Below are 16,471 nucleotides of genomic sequence, written 5' to 3'. Positions count from 1 at the left end.
CACACACACACACACACACACACACACACACACACACACACACACACACACACACACACATTGAGCAATAAGAAATGGTTGCCATCGTGTAGCTCTGCTCACTGAGGAAGTACAGTGTTCTGTCAAGCTCCTCCCACTTGGCTCTCTTGTTGATGTTGTGTTAGAGAGCGGTAGACAGTATTTAGTTTCATGGGTTATTATTGGCAGCAGTATTATTTACAGTGGTAGTAGTACTATGAACAGCAGTAGCAGCTGCAGTGGTGGTATTTGTATGTTGTGCAGATTGTAGATCCATCTGAGATGAACGTGTGACTTTTGTCACTTCAATCAATCGTGCAGTCATGTTTAGTATTTGCATGCTCGCTTGTTTTGTCTGATCGGTTTTTCATAAAAGCCTGAGAAAACCAACACATATTCACGTTTGACTGGCTGCAGACATTTGGGAAAAAATAAGAATAAATTGAGTATTAAAATAATTGATGTTTAATTGTTTAATTGATCAAATTTATTGTTTCAGCTTCATGCTTCATACAGTTTCCCATATTAACATAGTATTGTAACATACATGCACCTTTCAAGTAGTAGCAGCAACAGTAGTATAGCTGTAGTAGGAGTGGTGTTAACAGTAGACAAATATCCCTATTTTAGTTTAACAAACCTCTTATTTTTAATTTCACTATTATATTTTCACTGTTAACCTGTACTTATTTCTGTCCATGTGCCGCTGCAACTCTGGGGATCAATACACCTTATCTGAAGTTAGTTGTGTGTGAGTTTGTTTCAAGGGGAGTGTGAGCTCCACCCACTGTGTGTTTGTTGTGTGTGTGTGAATGAGAGAGAAATGAAAGCCTCCTTTTGTCTTGTCAGCACATGTTTTCCATGGGATGGATGAAGAGAGAGGGGGGGAGGAAAGACAGAGGGGGAGGGAGCGAAGGAGGATCTGGGCGGTCTCCCAGTAGCTGAAATAAACAACATTCTGTTCTCCTCAGTTTGGGACATGTTTCCCTGTTTTTGCCTTCAGCTCTGTTCCCACTTTGAAAAAAAAACATCCAGGAATGTCCTTAGAGCTGAACTCTCTGGTCATGATGTCTCATGAAGACTTATGATGTGGAGAAAAACTGAGAATGGCACAGCAGCAGGACTCCAGGGTCTAAGATTGAAAGTTTAATTTGCCCGTCTTTCTCATCCTCATTCCACCCCGTCTATCTCCTTCCCCCTTACCTCTTCCCTCATTATCCTTCCTCTTCCTCCTCCCCCATCTCTCTTTCCTCCTTCCCTCTTCTTCCCTATCTATCTCCTTCTTCCCCCTTCCTCCTCATCTATCCTCTTCCTCCTTCCCCCTTCTTCCACCCTGTCTATCTCCTTCCTCCCTGTCTATCTCCTTCCACCCTATCGTCCTCCTTTCCACCTCTTCCCCCTGTCTATCTCCTTCCTCCTCATATATCTCCTTCCTCCCCATCTATCGTCCACCTCCTTCCCTCTTCTTCCATCCTGTCGATCTCCATCCTCCCTGTCTATCTCCTTCCACCCTATCGTCCTCCTTTCCACCTCTTCCTCCCCTTCTATCTCCTTCCTCCTCATATATCTCCTTCCTCCCCATCTCTCGTCCACCTCCTTCCCCCTTCTTCCACCCTGTCGATCTCCTTCCTCCCTGTCTATCTCCTTCCACCCTATCTATCGTCCTCCTCCTTCCCCCTTCTTCCTCCCTGTTTAATCTCCTCTCTCCTTCTTCCTCCCTTAGCACCAGTTCGGAGCAGAGGAAGCTGCGTTCTCGTGATGCGGCCCGATGTAGGCGGGGTCAGGAGACGGAGGTGTTCTATGAGCTGGCCAGCACTCTGCCGCTGCCCCGTCGAGTCTGCACCCACCTGGACAAATCCGCCATCATGAGAGTCGCCCTCAGCTTCCTGCGGATGCACCACCTCCTCCTCCGACCCGGTAAGAAGCACGTCTTCAGATGGTCGTCCATCCCGAAGGAACCTGAACGCTCCCCAGTTTTCTCTTTTATTGTTGAGTTTTTGTTTTGTCATGATACGAATGCCACCTATAGTATATAATGTTTGTACTGTATGTCGGCACAAAATGCTGATTTCACTAAAACAAAAATCTTCATTGTTTTTGTTGTTGCATGGCTCAGCGATAGCAATGTCCAAATGTTAAATAGTGAAATCCGTATGGCATCACAGGAGCAGCAGCTCTCTGACACTTTGCACGCTCAGCATTTGGGTTTTTCCTTCTGTCAGTGTGTTATTCTGGCAACATGAGTCGGCTCGGTGCTGTTTTGCTCCCTCTGGTGTGAGAGCAGAGTAATGAAGTCCTCAATAATAAAGGGACGACTCTGACTTTATAATATTATTCAGGCGACAAACGTGAAAAATGCATCAGGCTTTGGCAGAGTGGTTCTGCTGATAGCTGTGGTCATACCAGAAAACATCCTCACTGGAAGAAAGAAATGTTGTTTTTCACTGTTAATGCATTTTTTATACTTAGTGTTTATTTATGAGGACCAAAAATATGACAACAATGTGCCCAATGACTGGAGAATATGTTAACCTAAAGAGTAACACAAGTAAACACAAATGATTCAGAGTTACAGTAAAGCAGTCCGGTTCGTTAAATCCAACAGGCAATGGAAGTTTGAACCAAAGCTGCTCTGTCTGTAATAATCACCTGGTGGTTTTTTACTGCAGGTGAGAATCAGAGCGAGGAGTCTGAAGAGAAGGAGGAGAAGAAGGAGGAGGAAGAGGAAGAGGAGGAGGAAGAGGATCCAATGGATTCTTTCTACCCTCAGGCGTTGGCCGGCTTCATCATGGTGATGACCGAGGAGGGAGACATGATCTACCTGACGGAAAATATCAGCACACACATCGGCGTCACACAGGTACAGCATTAGGTTCATCAATAACAATTCAGTACATTTATTGGAACTCGATCAATACCTTATAAATGTTGTTTTTTTTCATTTTAGATTTTGCTAGAATTTATTACATTAGATGTTAAATCTAATCTTTTATACAAGTGAGTGCAGTTCAAAGTGCTTCACAGATGACTGATGGGCCAGACGTAAGACGGATTAAGTGAAATCAACAGAAAAGACAACAGCAATTTGGAAATTTAACATTTGAGATCAATGCAAGCGAGACAATAAAATGTTAAAAAATATAATAAATATAATAAAAGTACAGTAATGTTATTTAAACAGTATGAAATTAACACGAAATGAATAAATTAGAATAAAATGATCAAGCTCAATTAGAATAGAATAGGTGATTAATGGTAATCGGTATGACATTTTTAGGACGTTTCTTTAATTTGAGTTTTTACTGTAAGCCTCTAGGACGGTACATGACTTACTCTGAGTAACCCGAGCCGAATGAGAAGCCTCCAATCTATTCTCAGCTCTGTTTGGGATCAGGTTTGTCTTTGAAACACAACTTGGTCACGATAAGTAAAGTGCAAACAGGAACACAGAGTGAAACGTGACGTGGAGCTGAACTGATTTAACTCAACTCTGACCAAATTCAGCTCCCTCAGCAGGGATTCCACAGCATCTGACAGGGATTCAATTCAATCTACAATCCATGTAGATTTGATTAATTTATCAGCACCACGGTGAATTGTTCAGTGAAGAAAAATGAGCACAGATGAACCTTTAACCAAGACAGCAGTCATACATGATTGTACATGAAATACATGCATAACATACATAGTAGTATCATGAATAGTATTTCCATTTGTTGTCTACAGCTGGAGCTGCTGGGTCAGAGTATCTATGACTTCGTTCATCCCTGTGATCAGGAGGAGCTCAGAGACCTGCTGACTCCACGTCCAGGTCAGACCTCTATTTACTATATACAACAGAAATCCTTCAAACAGAGGGCATTCCAGGTTTTCTTCCCGGGAACCAAACTGGACTTGTAAACATAAAGCTTAGACCTGTGACTTTTTTTTATGGATGATAAACATTGAAGTTGATAACCTTCTGTGAGCTAGCTGCGTTAGCTTTGTCATCATGCTGCTTTCAGGTTCCTGTAAGAAGCAGTTGGCAAAACGGCCGAGCGAGAGGAACTTCTTCCTGCGGATGAAGAGCACTCTGACCAGCAGGGGGCGCACCGTCAACATCAAGTCTGCTGCCTGGAAGGTGCAGTGTTACCACGGACACACAAAGCCAAACAGCTAGTGTCCTCACACACACACACAGCAGCAGATTTCTAGTTAGTGCTTATTCATGCCTGATGTAACAGCAGAGAGGAATGTTTTCTTTATTTGTAATGAAAAGGTTCTGGAATCATGCAATTCTATCCAAATGCTACAGCCTGAAGACTTCAGCTTCAGGACTCAAGTATCAATCCGGTGATAAAAACAAAGACTTCTCAATCAATGTTAGCCTGGTGAACTTCGAAAACAATAGACAATAAATAAGAGAGTGACGTGCATGCTTTAAGAGCCACACAGCTTGGATATTTAAATGTAGGCCTCTGCATTAAATGGACATTTAATGATCAAAGATACTTTTATCAGATATTTGCTTATTTGGATAAATCCGTTGTTGGTGTTAAGGCAACATTAAAAACTTCTGCTTTGGATTTGTTTGGCATTGGAAAAAAATGTTTTCTTTCCGGTAAATTAAGCACAAACAGCAGTGGTGGGCGGGGCGAAACAAAATTGAGAATTTCCCAATGAGAAAGAGTTTTCAGACTTTTTTGTTTTTACTTGTTATGTGGGAAAACCATGTTAAACAAAATGATTTGTATTTTTTACATACTTTGAAATGTGTCTGGATGGGACCTTTAATCTTCGCTCTCATGTTCTGCAGGTTCTCCACTGCACGGGTCACATCCGTCAGCTGGGTGGCGGCTCCGCGTCGCCTCCTGTGGGCAGAGTGATGACCCTGCTGTGTGAGCCCATCCCTCACCCGTCCAGCGTGGAGTTCCCCCTGGACACGCACACCTTCCTCACCCGCCACAACATGGACCTGCACTTCACACACTGCGAGGGCAGGTAGGACCAACTCTGAGTCCCGTGACTGAGCCCGACCTTTGACCTCCCTGTGGATGGGAGGCAAGAGAAAAGGGAGGTTTTTTCACTTGACAGAGAGAGATAGGAGAGAGAGGAAAATAAATTCCTGAACCTTTATTTGTTTATCTTCTGGTTTCCAGGGTGACAGAGTTGGTGGGATACAAACCTGAAGATCTGATTGGCCACTCGGCCTACGAGTTTCATCACGCGCTCGACTCTGATCACGTCAACAAGAGCCTGCACACACGTGAGTTTCAATGTGTGTGTGTGTGTGTGTGTGTGTGTTGTACCAGAAAAAAGATATACTGTACATTTAAATACAACTACAACCAATACTAATAGTGCTTATATATATTTTTTATGTTTTTTTCCTTGAATATACAAGTCTTTATTATATTAATGATATACTGTATATAACCATGTAGATGTACTTTGTGATTATTACTTATAGATGTTGAACCATGTATTTGATCTCTTTTCACCATATTTGGGTGACTTAATTCTTTTGTTTCATGGATTGTACATTATTGAAGCCCTTAGAAGAATTTATAACATTTTAAGTGGAAGTCAAAACATGACATTTGCACAAATATGTTATAACTTCTGTAAACAAACGGGACAGAGAATGAGTCCACGCACACAGAGGCAGGGTTTTAGTCAATGCTCTGGTCCTTCATGAATGTACCTTGTTTTTCATACCAATGTCTTATTTCTTTGTTTGTGTCCCTGTCTGCTGTAGTGCTGTCCAAAGGTCAGGTGAGCACCAGACACTACCGTTTCCTGGCGAACGGCGGCGGCTTTGTGTGGACGGAGACTCAGGCCACCGTCCTCTACAGCAGCAGGACGTCGCAGGCCGAGGCCGTCGTCTGCCTCAACTATATTCTCAGGTGCTTTAAAAGTATTAAACTCATGTCACATAGAGTCTACGGTAACAGTAGACGTGGGGAGGGATGTTGTGTTTCATAACGGATGCACTCCCTCTCCTACTCCTTCTTCACCTCCGACATGGTCCTCCTCTCCTGCAGTGCCGTGGAGCAGCCGGACCTCGTCTTCTCCGTGGAGCAGACCCGTTGTGGCCGGCTGGCTGAAGCCGAGCCCCACGTGCCGGCGCTCGCGCCAGAGGATTGTGAGGCTTCCGACATCAGCGACTCTGACCCGGACGGTGAGCATCTCGCCAGCTCCAGTCAGACTGAGGCCGCAGGTTCGAATCCCGACAGCGCTGAAGAGCTTTTCTTCAAAGGGAAGGAGCCGCCGGAGGAGCTTCTCCAGTTGGATCCAGAGGCCGGAAACGCCATCGTCCCACTGACAGGAGGTGAGACACACCACAGACATTTATATTTATATCCAAATATTTATATATATTATCTGCCTAAAATGGGAACTAGCTATGGTATCTTGTAAAATGTACACTCAGTGGCATGTTTGACTTTCTTCTGCTTCCTGTCTGTCAAAGAACTTATATCAAATTACTATCGTTGGTTTAGTATTTCTGATCTTTTGCTTTATCATGAACCATCCAGACCTCTCAGGTCGGCTTTCTGTCCCCAGAGTCCAAACTAAACACGGAAAAGCTGCCGTCATTTTTAAAGCTGCACATACTGTATCTGGAACAAATTCACAGAAAACTCCACTTTTCTGTTTGCTGCTGTCTTTTATTGAATTATTTCTTACACAAACTGTAACTTTTATTATTTTTTTTATACTCCTATTCTATTTAAGCTTGTCTTTATTTTCTAATCTCTTGGTTCTTTATTGACTGTTTTAAGTGTATATAAATGTCCTTTTATAATGCTTTTTCTTTTGCACTTTGTCGCCATGCTTTTGATGTTTTAAGTTTTAAGCACTTTGAGTTGTCTTGTTGCTGAAATGTGCTACGTTATTCAACTTGCCACAACAGTCCACAGCCATGCTAACAGCTAAGGCACAGCGGTGCTTTGAGCTAAATGCTAACATTAGAATGCTAACACACTAATATTTTACTATAAAATGCAGAAGGTTGCTGTTTGTAAACACAGCGTTTAGAATTCACCCCCTGAATGGAGAGAGGGACCGGTGTTGGTGAGCAGGAAGCCGTGAATCAGAAGAATAAAACGTTACTTTCTGATTGTTTCACAGCGGTTACGCTCTAAAGCACAAATAGACACATCGACACCTCCCCACAAACCTGCGGGGGGGTGCCAGATTTCGAATGAATGCAGCCCAAAACCGTTGGGAAGTTTTAATGTGTACCATGTTCACCACCTTTGTGTTAACATTCTAATATTTGCTAATTAGAACGGAAACGCAAAGTACAGCTGAGGCTGGTTTTGGTTTTATTTACGAGTCTCTTTGTGTTTTCTGTCTCTGTCAGATTTTGTTGCGCTGTCGTTCACCAGTCTGCCCAGTCCAGACTCAGTGCCGGACCACCCTCAGGACCTGTGCACTCCACAGCTGCGACAGCTCCTCTCACCCATCTTGGGCCTTATCACTCCACCTTCATCATCATCACCGTCATCACCGGCCGCCCCACCTGATGTTGAGTTGGTAAATACGAGCCCTACATCTTTTTAAATCTTTGAAAGCATACGTTTCTCTGATTTAACAGTTGACTCAATTCAATTCTCTTAGCTTTATTTGCACGAACAAAAACAAAGCAGTTTACAGACTATTACACACATTTCATATTAAATACCCAGGTGTCATATTTGACTGATGCAGATATATTCCCTCTCTTTGTTCGTTCTGTGTCGACCTTCCTTTAGAGCCCCTGTAAGGAGGAGGTGACGGACACCAGCATGGTGGAGAAGTTCTTCGCTGTTTGGTCAGAGGGTGGTCAGAAGAAAGAGGAAACACTGGAGGTAACAGCAGAAAACACTCTTCTCTCAGAAGACCAGCTTATGTCTTCTGCCACAGCCTGGCTGACGGGAGACACACACTTAAGGAATAAAGTGATTTATTAATCAAAAAGTAAGTAAATATAGGTCAAATAAATGGAAGGGACAACTCTGTAAAGTCAGTAGTGTAGGGAGTGGACGTGTGGTTGCATGGGTGTTGTGCTGTAAATACAAAGAAAATAAACCAAAAGACACAGCAAAGCTCTGGAGTGAGAGGAGATCTGCCAACACATGATTTCTACTGCTCAACCAAACAGTGGGGCCGTTACAAGGGTAGTATTGTAAGCTTTTATTTTCATTATAAAAAAGGTGAAAATCTTGTTTTTAAAACATCTAAAATTCAAATCTCATGGTTTAAAATCAGATGATAACACGTTGTGCAGCCCAAACACACTGTGTAACTGTTCACATTACTTTGAACAGCTACTTCTACAAATCGGTCTGTTTACTTCGTAACAGTGGAATCATATTGTGACCTGCATATGCCACACAACTGTGTGAACATGAATTTGTCAAATATTTCACTCTCTTACTTGTAGTTATTTTGTGGAAATTGGTCAAAAACAAAGAGCGTTAAACATCTGGCATGTAAGATCATGATGAAGATGACTTTAAACTATCAACAATCCATCAGAGAGTGTGAATATCTGATGGCTGTAAAAACTAAAAACCAGTGTAGACAGCTGTAAATATAATTGATGCTTGGGCCTTAAAATGTATTTGGAAAAAGGAAAACTTTTTCAGTTGTTTGTGGACAACTAAATGTTACTTAATGTTGTTCTCTCTCTCTCTTTTTTCTGTGTAGATGGAGGTGATGGATCTGGAAATGTTGGCTCCTTATATCTCTATGGACGACGACTTCCAGCTGACCGTCCTCAGTCTGCCGGAGGAAGCCGACATACCTCCGTCTTCTTCTTCGTCCGAGCCCTCAGCTGGGACACCTGCAGTCACAGGGAGCAGGAAACGGTATGATGGGCTACTTCCCTCCATACACTCACATTTTCAGGGATTGTCAGTCGTGGAAGGAAGTGAAATGAAATGAGCATAAGAGAAAAAGAAAAGTGTAGAAAATTAGATATGTGCTGAAGAGAAAGAGAGGAAACAGATATTTTAAGTATTATATTTAAGTATGTAAAAATAGATTATACAGGAAAAGATGCAACATCCGTCCAATCTTAAATTTGTCTGTGCACAAGCTTTTAATAATCCGTCAAACATTTCTAAATTAATTTTGTGGAAACGTATTCTTTTATAATATTTTGGGGAAAATACACTTTTTATGAAATAAAAATATATGTTTACAAAGTGGGACTGATGACAAGTGGAGCTGCAGAAATATGAGCATATTTGATTTATTTGTGAGCAGCCTTCATGGAATGTCAGACATTTGCGTGTCAAGTGTTTCACTCCAAAATAAATGAGATAAACAAGCATACCTTTTGCCACGAAATGATAATAAGCATTTAGTACTGATGCTGCAGTAATTCGTATCACACATGAGATCGCAAGCTTTCTCTACGCAGCGTGTCATAAGTAGAGACGTTATCTCGTAGATCATAAATGGGACAAATTGCTTCAAGCACGATTTTGAAAACAGGGCTCCTTTTGTCCAAACACACAATTCTCACATCCGCACACACACGCAGCAGACATCCTCAGCTCTTTTGCAAAATGAAACACTCAAAACAGTTTCAATAGTTGTGCATCATGTGTCATTGTAGTGTATTAGTAATTGGAGGAAAAAAAATTGGAAGAAAAAACAAAAACCTGCCTGACAACTTTACGATAATCAGACTTTTCTATCTAACGGACACAAAATGTAAAGTTTGTCATAAGGGTGGCGCCACAGATGAGACTATGTCGTTATCTAAATCAAAAGGGTTTATCCTCTGTACGGTGGCCACTGTAGGACAAATGAGGACGTGTCAGACTCAGTTTAGCAGGCTCACTTCTACAATGAAGATTATTTTGTCAGCCTCAGCCAGAGGGTGGGACCAAGTTATTGTTTTGCAAGTCACAAGAAAGTCTTAAGTGTTTGCACTCAAGTCCAGAGTCAAGACTAAAAAGTTCCAAACAAGTCATAAAGCGCTCTGCAACAAATGTAATGTTAACAACAGAGTAATACTATATCATGAATGCTTTCTTGACAAGAGTGACTGAATTTTATCGCAAAAAAAGTTCTTGGAATTTCCGTGTGAATGAATAGTGTTTACATTAACTGATTCAGGAAATTAATTGATTCGTTACGCAATTTTTAAATATCATGCTTTTTTTTTTTAAGCTTTGATGAAGGTATCAAGTGTTTTCAAATCAAAAGGCTCAAGTCCAAGTGAAGCCACAAGTCTTTGGTGTTTGAGTCCATGCCAAGTCTTTTATTTTTTTTGTCAAGTCTAACATCATCAAATTTGTGACTTGACGCCACACCTCTGACCTCAGCTGTACTTTGGGCTAAATTCTTACATTAGCAACTTATTTACTTACCGGCTTAAATGCAGGTTGTACAAACTTTATAATGCAAGTCTAAAAAAATCCTGCATTTAAAAGAAGGTCTCACGGTTTACAATCTCCCTGTCTCTCTTTTAGGGCTCATAACGTGGATGAGGAGATGCCTTCCCAGCTGATGATTCAGGACAAGAAACAGAAACAAGATCCTTCCTCAATAGAAGAGGAACTTCTTCTCAGCCACAGACTTCTGGTGAGTGATTAAAAAAAAATAGAAAAAGCTTACTGGCACCTTTTTTGAGAAAGTTTATAAAGCGCTTTAGAGAATGAAAGAGAAGGAAGATTCAACGTGTACCTGGAACAAATGAAACTTTCTGAAGAAGAAAGGAAAGTCATTTATTTGAGATGATAGATGGAATTTATAAGTCTGACGTTTTTGCAGAGTAGAGAGAAATTAAATGAATTAATTTGATTCAACATTATCTTTGAAAAGAAATTGCTCTTAAAATAATTTCATCTCAATGAATGAATATTTCTTCAAGATTTGACAGTTTTATCAAACGAAGCTCCTCCTCACCTTTCTTCATTCTGCATCTTCAGAGCTGTCTGGAGGAAACCGACCAATTAGATTTGTTCCTGGACCCGATGGCTGAAGGGCGAAGTCATCTGCTCACAGACAGAGACCCTGTTTTAGGAGGCACACAGGGACTCTGTGATACTGCAGGTGAGATTAACACACACACACACACACACACACATACACACACACTCTCTCACACACACACAGTTACAGAGAAACCACAGTGACTTAACAGTTTCCAGCCTCAGACTTTTAAATTGGTTGTAGTTAAAATGAAAACCATTGTTAAGTTCAGGGGCTGAACGAAATGTTCCTGAGGGCCGCACAGTTATAACTTTTTATTTATTTTTTCAATATTTTTTAAATAATTTGGCACCAAAGACCTCAGCTGATGAACTCATTAGTTTTTTGGGCCGTAACTGAGGAACTTACATACTGTTTATGACAATTTCACATAAATGTCTCACAGAATAAAACAATTAAGTTTTGGACGTTTTTGGTCGTTGATGTAAACTGCAACTTGACTTGTTGGTGGATGCATACTACTGCGAGGAGGTTATAAGGCGGCTAGTTACTTTAATATGACTTTTTTTATGGCTGCTATACCATGACACACTATAGTATGAATTTTATGACTATAACGTTTAATTCATTTTACGACATACTTTACTTATTTGTATCTCTTTTACTTCTATATTTATTTTCTAAAGAATGTGAGTGATTTTATTTACCTGGGAATTTAGCCTCTTATGGTCAATGCGGGGGGGCAGTTGCAGTTGCTGGGTCGCCGGTTCAAGTCCAAGTGGTAACGGATTTTAACTAATCCAAATTGGAATGTTAAAATCAGGTGTAACTGAGTTCTTAAAGGGCCATACCGCCCAAAATCTTTTGCGATTCAAATGCCCTCTGCAGGTTAACAAAGAGGCCGCCATCACTCCTCTAACGCCTTTGTGTCGCTCTCTCTTACAGCTCTGATGAGGGACATATTCACACCTCGTCCACCTGACCTGTTGCCGCCTCTAATGCTCATGACTTGACAGAGCTCCTTTCGCCCCAACTTCTGCGCTCAAACCGCCGGACGCAAATATAGACTGACGCACATTGTGTAACCACGCTTTGAGGTCCGTCGTGACCTCAACGCTTTTGTAGCTGAACCAAGAAAGGTCTAAGTGAGAACTGATGACAGGTGATAAAGCAGATGGGAGGTGCTGCAGTTTGCTTTCTTTAACCCAGTCGCTTGTTTTCACTCTACATTTTAAACGTAATCTCTGAGTCAATGTGAGGAACCAGCAGGTGGTGCTAAAAATATGTTGTCAAAAATACTCTGAGACAAATCTGGAAATATTTCTCTGTGCAGCTAAATGAGATTCATCACACCTTTTAATTGGATCACATTTAATTAGTTTCAGTATGTGTCATTATTTAGGCATGATGCGCAGGAACTCCCATAATGCTCTGTTTTAACTTTGAGCCAACTTCTTTCAAGTATGACATTTTTTTTCCAATCCCACTGCCATTTTGTGTTTTCTTTCAAATTACTTCTCCAAAAAAAAAAAAATGTAATATCAGTGGCAGCGTTTATTTCAGTGGCATATTTTTACTGTTATTCTTATTCTTATACACTCTGAACTGTTATTACCGTGTTATCTAAAACCACGATGGCCTCCAAATGACTCGTGGCGTTTGTTTTAGCTTCCTGTGGTGCCAGGTGGGCGGGGTTTACCTCATCCAGTGCTCCCTACAAACTAATGTGAGGCGATCGATCACATGTTTGGTGCCAGCCTGAACCTGTTTACTACAGAGGAAACACGAAGTGAGCTAAACAAATAAAAAAGCAGTTCAGTTTGTCCTTTTTATTATAATTAAAACCAATTAGGAAATAGAATGTGATTAAGAACTGATGCTAATAGTAGATGTTTGTTTTTTAAGTAGCGACAGCTTGTTCATGCTATCTTTAGAAATGCATTTAAAACAATATATTGTGTCAGATAGGAGTTTGATTTTATGACTTGTAACAGATTGTGCCTCAACATGCTCGGTATAAGGAGAGTAGACTTGTATTTTACAGTTGTAGCATTTGATGAATATATCGTATTGTGTCATATTGTGATTTGTTTTGGCCTCAGACATCTGGTATTTTCTACAAATAAACCCTCAAACTGCCAACTATCCTAAAAAAAGACCAATTTTTTGTTTTTATTTCAAACCAGTTCTTAGTGCCTTTTATCATTGTGTACAGTTTTATCCTGTTTGCATTCTTAAGCTAAAAGTTGTTGAAGCAGAAGCTCGTTCGTGGGAGGAGCGGCTCCGTCTCTAGGTGAGCAGTGAATGTTTCATTTTCCCAGAATCAGGAGCTTCTCTCCTCGTCAGCGCAGCTCTGAAACAGGATGATCACGTTAATGTGCCATAAAGGCTTTTAAATAAATCTCAAAAACAGAAAACGGTAAATTTGACTGTAAACTACAGCCAAGAACCTTAAATAGAATCATCTCTATGTTGGTAAAAAGGTGCTCCCTTTACTCAAGTTCTTAAGTACAGATTTGAGATACTTGTACTTTACTTGAGTGTATTTTTTTGTAATGCACTTCTACTCCACTACATTTGAGAGCTTTAGTAACTAATTACTTCACTTTATTTTTGACTCATTTAGTATTGATGCTTTTATGTTTTATTCAACTCAATAACTATTGATTTCTTCTATGACTACTGCTGATCCATAGGCCCGAAAAGTTCCAGTTTTGTTTCATCGCTCCACAGAATGGAATTCCAAAACTTCTGTCTTATTGATATGGTTTTGAGCATATTGGATCCTATAGATCAGCGGTATGTTTGGAGGAGAAAGAACGAAGCATACACTGAGAAGAACACCCTGTCTACAGTGAAGCATGGCTCGGTGGCTCGGTGATGCTCTGGGGCTGCTTTGCTGCGTCTGGCACTGGAAACCTGCAGCGTGTGGAGGGCAAGATGGATTCAATCAAGTATCAGGAAATCCTAGGAGAAAACGTCATGCCGTCTGTGATGAAGCTGAAGCTTTGGTGTCGTTGGACTTTCCAACAAGACAATGATCCCAAGCATACCTCAAAGTCCACCAAGGCTTGGTTTCAGAAAAGGTCCTGGAAGATTCTAGAGTGGCCATCACAGTCGCCTGACTTGAAAATCCACAGAAAATCTCTGATTAGATTTGAAGAAGGCGGTTGCAACACGCAAACCCAAGAATATTCGAGAGCAGGAGGCCATTGCCCATGAGGAATGGGCTAAGATTCCTCAGGAATGCTGTCAGAACTGGTGTCTGGCTATGCATCACGTTTGCATCAGGTCATAACAGAAACTCTGTAAAGACACCAACGGACATCTTGTATCCATCCCCAACTCCATTGGTCCCTACAACGGACGCATCATATACCCCGGTCAGTCAGTCACCTGCTTCATCTGCCACTCTGCTGACCACCAGGTGAAGCAGTGTACGTTTGTCAAATGTTGGAGATGTGGCGGATTGGGCCACATGGCCAGAGTCAGTGCACACCTTCTTCGGCTGCCCCGCCTCATACTCCAACAGGGTGAGATCTCAACACCAGTCGCCTCCTACCACCCTGCAGCGGTCTGTCCCTCCACCCTCCTCCCGGCAGGGGACCAATCCTCCTCCACCCCCCCCAGCCTCAGCCGGATCCTTCTCCACCTCCTCAGCCTCAACCTGATCCTCCTCCAGCCCGTCAGCTGCCTGGTAGACAGCCGGATATCCACCAGCTTCGGTCCCTGTTCCATCCCTCAGCCCCGAGGCCGGGACCTGCACCTCCTCGGACCCAACAGCCCGTTGCAGATCCTTTTGCTCATCAACAACGTCCTCAGCGAAATCAACCTGCCACAGCCGAGAGTCAACCCTCAGCTCCTCCTCCCGATGATGAGGTGAGGGGAGATTAATTAATGTAAGTGAATCAGAGAGCGAGTATAGTAGTGATGAAAATTATTATGAAAGTGCCAGTGAGAGCCTCAGGTCAGACTTCAGCTCGATCAGTCTGACAGCTGGCCAGAGAGCCAGCACCTCAAAAACCAAAACCCGTATAGACAGAATTTATGTATCGTCACACTTCAAAGCAATAAATTATAGAACCGTATTAAAAGAAAAGGAGGAAAGCTCATTGTCAGCGTCACATGTTTTAAATGAAGAAAAACCAGATGTACAATGATAATACAACAGACTGTAATGGACGGCAACATGGTGGCAAAACATATAGTCACTGACCTTTTGTATCTGTCTTTGTGTTATGTCCGTATACTTGTGAATCATGTATGTATTTGTGGAACTGTAGATCTGGAATAAATTAAATAAAGTTTTCCAAAAAAAAAGGAAGAGACACACCTGATCCTGATCTCCTCATCAGGGAGGTGAACAAAGGGCAAGGAGGGAAACGGAGCAGAGAGAACATGAATGGATGTGGGAAAATGTCAACAGTGAACTAAACAGGAGCCAGCAAGGTAGGAGAGAAGGACTCTGTGGGAAGGTGGTGAGAGTTTATTTTAGGAAACACATCAGGACCAGGTGTTGCTCATGAAGCTGATGACAAGATCCTACAAGACAAAGAACAGCCTGAAAATAAAGGAAACAGGAGTATAGAATGTCATAAAAACGTTATTCAAAAATTCATAGTATAGTATGTCATAAAAAATATAAGAAAATCATAGGCTATAGTGCGTCAAACATTTTTTTTTAAAGTAATTGTATAGTATGTCGTAAAAAATGTCAATAAAAGTCAGCTGTACGTAAAAAAAAATAAAAAGAGGCAATAAGTATGTCATGAAAAAGTTATAGTATAGCATGACAAAGATTTCCTTTAAAAAGTCATAGTATTGTTTGTATAAAAAAGTAGTAAAATTATTTCATAGTTTAGCTTGTCATAAAAAGTCATAGTACATCAAGCCATGCCAAAAAAAGATGTCATTCAGTTAAAGTTAAACCTGACATTTTTGGGATTTTAATATGACATTTTATTAAAAAGTCATAATATATTATATTGTACACATTTGATTAAAAAGCCATAGTATAGAATGTTAAAAAAAAATCCATTAAATGTGATAGTATAGTATGTCAAAAAATATCAAACATGTCACAGTATAGTATTTCATAAAAATGTCACAGTATATAGTATACGTCATTAAGCAGGGGGCGATGAGAAAGAAAGAAATGGCTGACGAATAAACCAGAAGTGTTAGGTTTTACTTGCATTCCTCTGCTTTCATGTGTTTTTATGAACCATATTTAATTTTTAATATTTATGTGTAAACGTAACGGCTGAACACCCACGTGCCCTCCTCTTTGTTTACCTTTTTTATATGACAATGTCTCACTCTACGTACTCCGGTCCCGTAGGTGGCAGTATGCACCATATAAGCATCGGTTGCATCCCACTATTTATGTGAAAGAAGAAGTAGAGGAAATATGACCTAGTTATTTTAATGAATATTCATGTCTTCGTTACAGGAAGTTGATTAACCTAAAAACAATATCCGCTGAGCTGCAGACATCTCTTTCCCAACGCAAGTCTGTGGGGAGAAATATAAGAAT

General features: G+C 41.1%; 1 protein-coding gene across 1 annotated transcript in view; it reads left to right on the top strand.

Moving 5' to 3' along the window:
• The window catches only part of hif1al (hypoxia inducible factor 1 subunit alpha, like), a 16,298-nt gene extending 3,221 nt beyond the window's left edge, over window positions 1–13,077 (top strand). The window contains exons 2-15 of the mRNA XM_031863569.1: window positions 1,742–1,935; window positions 2,688–2,878; window positions 3,745–3,829; window positions 4,023–4,138; window positions 4,814–4,998; window positions 5,157–5,263; window positions 5,756–5,903; window positions 6,042–6,328; window positions 7,367–7,539; window positions 7,758–7,853; window positions 8,695–8,855; window positions 10,473–10,584; window positions 10,932–11,055; window positions 11,881–13,077. Coding sequence (XP_031719429.1) covers window positions 1,742–1,935; window positions 2,688–2,878; window positions 3,745–3,829; window positions 4,023–4,138; window positions 4,814–4,998; window positions 5,157–5,263; window positions 5,756–5,903; window positions 6,042–6,328; window positions 7,367–7,539; window positions 7,758–7,853; window positions 8,695–8,855; window positions 10,473–10,584; window positions 10,932–11,055; window positions 11,881–11,948 — 2,047 coding nt within the window. The 3' untranslated portion in view covers window positions 11,949–13,077. The remainder of the gene's footprint in view (window positions 1–1,741; window positions 1,936–2,687; window positions 2,879–3,744; window positions 3,830–4,022; window positions 4,139–4,813; window positions 4,999–5,156; window positions 5,264–5,755; window positions 5,904–6,041; window positions 6,329–7,366; window positions 7,540–7,757; window positions 7,854–8,694; window positions 8,856–10,472; window positions 10,585–10,931; window positions 11,056–11,880) is intronic.
• The last annotated feature ends 3,394 nt before the right edge of the window (window positions 13,078–16,471 follow it).

The sequence above is a fragment of the Anarrhichthys ocellatus genome, unplaced genomic scaffold, assembly GCF_004355925.1.
Source record: "Anarrhichthys ocellatus isolate YVR2014 unplaced genomic scaffold, GSC_Weel_1.0 scaffold29, whole genome shotgun sequence".
Lineage (NCBI taxonomy): Eukaryota > Metazoa > Chordata > Actinopteri > Perciformes > Anarhichadidae > Anarrhichthys > Anarrhichthys ocellatus.
This window is presented reverse-complemented; position numbering and strand designations above follow the sequence as displayed.